We start from the raw sequence: 7,124 nt of genomic DNA, 5'->3' as shown, positions 1-7,124 counted from the left end.
TATCATGCCAAACATGTGAGGAGTCACAAACATAAGCAGAAGAAGATGCATTATCATTCAAGTTCAAAGAAAGTACACTAAGCTTAATCATGTTATCAGTGACATATCCTTTTCCTACGAAGTCACCACCTTTAGAGATTACAACTTTGTTAGACTCAGCTACAAATTTAAAACCTTTTCCAAGTAAGATGGTTTCTGAGATAAGATTCTTGCATATGTCCGGGACGTGATACACGTCATTCAATGCGAGAGTTTTTCCTGAAGTGAGCTTCAATTCAACCTTGCCTTTTCCTACCACTTTAGAGGTAGAAGAGTTTCCCATAAACAATTTCTCATCGTCTCCTACTTTGTTATAGGAGGAGAAAGCATTTCTGAACTTACAGACATGCCTAGTGGCTCCAGAATCAAGCCACCAGTCTCTCACATTGGTCACATTAGAGACAAGGTTGACTTCAGACACCATGCCAGTAAAATATCCAGAATCATCTACTACGTTTGCCTTATTTTTCTGTTTAGGATCATTTTTGGTCTTTTTAGGTGCCCTACAGTCCTTGGCCATATGACCAGTTTTCCCACAGTTATAGCAGTCGCCTTTGATGGTGTTTTTGGAGACACCACCCTTTGGCTTAAGATGGTTACCTTTGGAGTTACGCTGTTTGTTACGTTTACCATTTTTGCTGGATTCTCCGTGCCTTTTCTTTGACGCAGCATTATCGTCCAGGACACGAGCTTTGTTTGACATGTCTTTGCTCAGCATCAGGCTCTTGTCTTTGCAGCACAGAAGTTCCTCCACCTGGATCTTTTTCCCCAGCTCCACCATGGTGATTTCACGATTCTTGTGTCGCAGCCTCCTCTTGTACTCGTTCCATGAGGGTGGTAGCTTTTCAATCACTGCGGATACTTGTAGAGATTCATCAATATGCATGCCTTCAGCAAGAATTTCGTTGATGAGTAGCTGGAGTTCGACGAATTGTTCTACAACAGGCTTTTCATCAGTCATCTTATATTCCAGGAACCTAGCCACCAAGAACTTCTTGCTTCCAGCAGCTTCAGCAAGATATTTTTCTTCTAGGGCTTCCCATAAATCAAAAGCAGTAAAATTCTCTTTTGCATTATAAAAGTCGTACAGGGAGTCATCCAGACAGTTAAGAATATGGTTTTTGCACATGTAATTTTTCCTAGTCCACCTATCCAGTCTATCTTCATAACCACGGTCATGAAGCCTTCTTGAGGGTCTTTCTAAGGCAACTTCATCTAGCCTTTGGTCTTTTAAGAAGAATAACATTTTGGACTGCCATCGTTTAAAGTCTTTGCCACTAAACTTTGGGGGTTTGTCTACAGTACTCTTTCCCATGTTGTTACAAAATATAGTAAAGAGGCTATTGCCTTTAGAGTGTTGGTAAAATTACTAATAAAGTAACTGAGAAGAAGATACTTAGCTCAAAATAATGTTGTTGATGTTGCTGCACAGAGAATGTAGAGGCACGTAGACTACGCTGTCCTAAAGGCAATATCGCCTGCCACTCCTCTGAGATGCTACAGCAGTTGGCGAGTCACCTCCAGGATACAACTACAGTTAGTACCCCTCAATGTAGCATACAATGAGGGTACCCTTAGAGCTTGGCAGAACTTAAAACAGTAGAAGAGATGTGTATAGAAAAACTGAGAGAGAGTAGAAGAGATATTACTCTGTGTTGTGTTTTCTGAGATTACAACTACTCTCTTATATAGTGTTTGTGTAGTTACAAACAAGAAAGAAAACACATGCGTATGACAGGAAAAACTGGTTATGTTGGGTTAAAGATAGTGCAAGAAAAGTTGTTTTGACAGGCATGGAGCAGTGTGTTGCTGCCAAGCCAAATACGTACATACAAGAGAGCCAGGACAAAACACGTACAGACAAAGAAGCAAAGACAAGCACGTTCAGACAAAGAAGTCAGGAGAAAACTCGTGCAGACAAAGAAAAGATTCTTCTACTTGTGTGGAAAACACGTACCAAAAATTTCAGCAAAAAGATAGGATCTAATGAACCCGACCAGAACCAGAACCAGAACCAGAACCCGAGCCCGACCCGACGGACGCACGGACGGCGGCGGCGTGCGTGCTTCTGTGCGAAGCACCGCGCGTACGGGAAAGGCAACCTTGCCCTAGTCTAAGCCTCCCCCCCAAGCACAAAAGTCTAATGACCCAAGGGCCATGCCCTTATAGCCAACTCTATGGTATTTATGTCTAAAACTCTTTAGATTTTAGTCAATGTGGGACTATTGTTTTATCTATTCAAAAGAAAAAACAACTAATGGGCAATAGGTCTAGGGATCAAAACATAGTCCATGGAAAAATTGGTAATTTTAAAGCGTTTTTTCTAACATATTAGAGACTGAAAACAGACCAATGCAGGTTCCTCACTGGGAATCGATTATCCGGTCAATTCCCCGAAGAGATTGGAAATATCTCTACTCTTAAAAGATTGTAAGTTTCCTCGTCTCTTCTTCATTGACTCTGCTAGTCTTGTCTGATTGAAACTAAGCTATAAATCTTGAATTTTAGACAGTTGGGCTTCAATCAGTTCACGGGGCCATTTCCTGCTAAGTTGGGAGATATTGCAGGCATAAATACAATGTAAGTTTTTTGTTTTGTTTTTTCCACTTCATTGTAGTAACTGAATTATTATATGTGGATGATAAAAATAACGTGGTAATTGCTCTTTGTATTTGTAGACGGATGGTCGCAAACAATTTTACAGGGGAATTTCCAGAGACATTTTCTAAGCTAACTAACTTGACAGACCTGTAAGATTATAATGATTTTTAAGTTTAATTGAACAACCTTTAAATAGTTCATTGTTCTGGGGCAATGTACATTTATCTTCTTTTTTTTTTCTCCTTTTTTGTTCTTTTGTTTCTCAGCTCGTTTGTGTTTATGGCTTGTAGTTTTTTTGTGTCTCCTCATCCTCGGAGCCGTGGAATAAATTTTAAGCTTTCTACCAAAATAATACAATAATGCATTTGTAATTGTCGTATATGCAGCTGGATAAGTGACAATCAGTTTACTGGAAAGATACCCAGCTTTATAAAGAATTGGACGAACATGACAAGATTGTAGGATATTTTGATCTTCTGAGTTGTGCAAATTATATGATTCACTACTCTCCTCGTCCATTTACTTACAATTTTCTTAATATTTGCAGAGAAATTCAAGCAAGCGGTTTGGAAGGACCAATTCCATCTGAAATCTCTGTCTTGGAAAAATTAGAAACCTTGTTAGTCATTTAATCAAACTTTTTCCTAATATGCTATCCTACTTTATCTGGTGTAGTTCAAGCATCAAATAATGCTGCTTTACTATCATCATCATTTAAAAACTACCTTTCCTCGTTTGTTCAATGATAACACCTCATTTGTATGAGCCTGGAATATCTCTCTATATATTTCAATTCAATCATATCATTGAAATTATCTAGTATGTTTGAGCTTTCAATTAGATATATCTAGACTGTCTTTGCACCGTTACGTTTGGGGTTGTTTTACATGTCTTATGGAACGCCTTAATGCAGGAAGATCAGTGACTTAGATGGCAAAGAAGGTTCTTTTCCATTCCTTAAAAACATGAAAAAGCTGAATTTACTGTGAGTTGAACTTTTCTACATAATTGTAACTTTGTTATTCTTATTCTCATGATTTGAACATGTTTATATTTGGTTGTGATTTAGTGTCAAACAACTGATGTGATTTTACCACCAACATCTTATTCATGGGTATAGTTATCAAACATTTATACACCATTGAACTGAAATATAACACTCAAATGATAGTTAATTTGTCATCCAAATTACATGTTTGAAATATAATTACGATTCGTTTATATTTTGTCTTTATAAAATTGTTTAAATCAACAATTCTTGAGTGAAAATGACATTTAGATTTTGATACTTTTTAAATGGACAAAAATGTAAAAATAGTCAGGATGTAAACAGTTTCATCCTACCCATTTTCAAATACTTTTTCTTATTTTTAATTTACATCAGGATGCAACCAGTTTCATCCTTGCTATTTTTTAAGTTTAAGTCGGAATAAATCCAGTTTCATCCTTGCTATTTTTTTGTGTCCATTTCACCCATAATAATTTTTACTCGTCTATTTGAACCATATTTTAAAAATATTTGGACAAATGACCCATTTTCCGTCTTGTCTTGCGGGTTAAAGGGGCTTGTTAGAGTAAAAATGTTCATTGAAGCTTGGAGCTTTCGAACGAAATCTTAATAAAAACCACCAAGGGGATTGAAAGAATCGAATTCCCATCTGACTGGTAGGACAATTTACTTTACAATTAAGTGAAGTTCATTGAATTCCCCCCCCCCCCCCACCCCCCCACTGACAAAATTCTTGTTATCTTTTCAGGTCTCATGTTCAATTTCTTACCAAACGTACATTAGGATTGCAGTATTATTTAAGGAAAATAAAAGAATTTGTTTTGCAAAAGGGATTCAACTGATTTCTATATAAAAACCAAAGAAAGCCATGGAGGCATACACACCAAACTCATTACAACAATGAATGGCAATTTAAAATCTCAGCCCATTTTTAACGCCTCCCTTATTTTTCATTCATCTCCCCGGCTTCAAACAAGAACTTTATGATCTGTAATAAGAATCGCAACAATTAATTTAGCAAAAACAAAATACGAACATTAGAGCATATGAATAACCAATGAGATCTATGTTGTGAAAGAAAGACTTACGTCCAGTATTGATGGTGTTACAATACTCATTCACGTAGACAACTTTTTCACGGCTAACAATTCCTTCCATATAACCCACATATTTCAATAAACATTTCACATCCGCAGATCTTACAGCCGCGCAACAGTCTCCGTCTGGTTGCACTAATGCTTTCCCTAATTCGGTTGACAGATATTTCTCACATTTCCGTAACATATCTACAAGACCCTGACGCTGACATGGACACTTCTTATCATGGCCATCAAGATTTCTGGACGTAACAAATCCGACCATCACAATCAATATGATCAAAAAACAATGAACCTTGAGAATTGCCATTTTCTTTTTCTTTCTTTCACTCTAAACTTCTGCTACTACCTTAGATTTTTTAAAGATACCTTATGATGAGTCATGGCTACTGCGCTCCATACTTATATATTGGAATGTTTGGTTATGATCTAAATTTACTACTGCATTAACTTTGAAATCTATTTCAGTAATGGTAAAAGATCTTTTCTCCCCATAAATGCAAACATGTTTTCCTCCGTCCAGGAGTGTAGGGAGAAGAGAGAGGTTGAATTGATTGTGCATTAAGAGAGAATTAGTGAGAGAATAAATCAGAATTAAAGATAAAAATAAAATCGAAATAATTCAAGATTTATTCAAAAAGGTATTAAAACAGCCACGCACATAAATGAAAATATTCTCGCCATAACTTCCATGCACATAATGTCGACATAAGGAAAAAACGGAAAGAAAATAATGTCGACATTAAGAAAATATTCTCACCATAACTTCCATGCACATAATTAATGACAAAATTTAATTTAATTTAAATTCTTTTAGAAAATAATTCAAAAGAAATTTTGCCAAAAAAAAAGAATGTCTTGGTTGACCTGTCCACGGCGGTGGCACGAGCCCGAGCCCAAGCCTTAATGGAAACAAAAATATTTCGCCCCACACGTTTCAACCACATTATTTTACTAACTATCCATAAAGAATTAGCTATATAGTGGATCTCCTCTTTAGTTATACCTAATGTGGGACTAAAGGACCAATTTCATTCACTCATAAAAAAATGAGTAAGAGCTCTTAGAGCGTCCACAATGGACGACTAAACCCAAATATTTCGTCCAGTGGATAGGCGTAGTGGGACGGACCATCGATCAAAATTTGATCAAAGACTAAAACTCAGACCAAATTTGGTCGGCGACCAAGACCAAACACAAATATAGTCGGGCGTTTATATAATGTACGCCCGCACCATAGGCGTATGTATAGCCTACGGACGGACACGGGCGTTTGTAAACCTTATGCCTGATGTAAGGGCGTTTATAAAGAGTTCGTCTGTGCCAGACGAACTTTATATGTACGCCTCATCTAGAAATTGATTAATTGGTAAAGAGACATGTATTTGGTGTCCCATCCAAGAAAGAGATCCAAGTCCTAGGGCGGGCTTTATACCTCCGCCCCATTTTTTCTTATCATGTTTTCCCCTTTTGGTTGTATGTTGTTTGGGAATTACCAAAGACTAAGTTTCACCCTTCTTAAGTCCTACTATGCCGTTACGGCGAAAACCTCAGTGCGACTTTTCCGCCAAGTAAATTTAACACATGTCTATCGCCTTATCAGTATATAGAAGCCTGTCAACAGAGATACGTCCGGGGCAGGGGTAATACCGGCAAAGCTTTCTTCTTGTTTGTCGAAAAGGTTGAATTCATATAAGAACTAAAAAAAAAAACTCAAATGTCCATCGCCTGGTGCAAATTAGACTGAATTGACTGCCACAGACTATCAGTGATTCAACTTCAAACACACATGCATAACACAATTATTCAGTCCATTAGTTTTCCAAGCGTTGAAGTTCAGGAGAAGAGACTTAATCATACACCATAGCAAGACTAAAAATAACTTCGGAGGTACATTTTTCTTCCGTAAGTGCTGAGAGAAAGTGGTCGGAGTATCGTCTGCCATGCATGTTTTAAGTTTCAAAACATTTTTTTTATGTTGAATATGTCTTCTTTGCTGCTATACCAGTTGAATGTGTCCTCCCTTGAGTTACATATATGCGGTTCAGTTATTGCTCTCATCGTCTCTATATATAGCTTTCTAACTTTAGCATTCCCTATGTGGACACACGAACTACGTGGTCGTCCGAATGCACACAATCAATCATTAACGTCTAAAGAGATTACGATGATGATACCCTGATGTGGATTCATTGGCTCAAAACCCGCGGGTTTATCATGGCCTCCTCCAACTTCCCCGTGCGTAGCGATTATGCATGGGATACAAATATAAAAGGAAAACAACATATATATGCAGATACGTCGGAGCTAAATGAATGTAAAGTGCTGAAATGTAAATAAGACCAAGGTTTACGTGGTTTCAGCACTAAGGCCTACAC

At 37.4% G+C, this 7,124-nt stretch overlaps 1 protein-coding gene across 1 annotated transcript; it reads right to left on the bottom strand.

Annotated features, from left to right (window-relative positions):
- Positions 1 to 4,499: 4,499 nt before the first annotated feature.
- LOC113308490 lies at positions 4,500 to 5,108 on the bottom strand. The gene is made up of 2 exons (XM_026556953.1): positions 4,738 to 5,108; positions 4,500 to 4,637 (listed from the first exon to the last, which is right to left on the bottom strand). Exons 1-2 carry the CDS (start codon positions 5,054 to 5,056, stop codon positions 4,618 to 4,620), a joined length of 339 nt encoding a protein of 112 aa, XP_026412738.1. The 5' UTR covers positions 5,057 to 5,108; the 3' UTR covers positions 4,500 to 4,617.
- Between the last annotated feature and the right edge of the window lie 2,016 nt (positions 5,109 to 7,124).

The sequence above is a fragment of the Papaver somniferum genome, chromosome 9, assembly GCF_003573695.1.
Source record: "Papaver somniferum cultivar HN1 chromosome 9, ASM357369v1, whole genome shotgun sequence".
NCBI lineage: Eukaryota > Viridiplantae > Streptophyta > Magnoliopsida > Ranunculales > Papaveraceae > Papaver > Papaver somniferum.
The sequence above is the reverse complement of the archived record's forward strand: the minus strand, read 5'-3'. Positions and strand labels throughout refer to the sequence as shown.

Coding starts and splice junctions, on each gene's coding strand:
- LOC113308490 (XM_026556953.1), bottom strand. CDS start 5,056: ATGGCAATTCTCAAGGTTCATTGTTTTTTGATCATATTGATTGTGATG. Junction 4,638..4,737: donor TAACACCATCAATACTGGAC/GTAAGTCTTTCT, acceptor TTCTTATTACAG/ATCATAAAGTTCTTGTTTGA.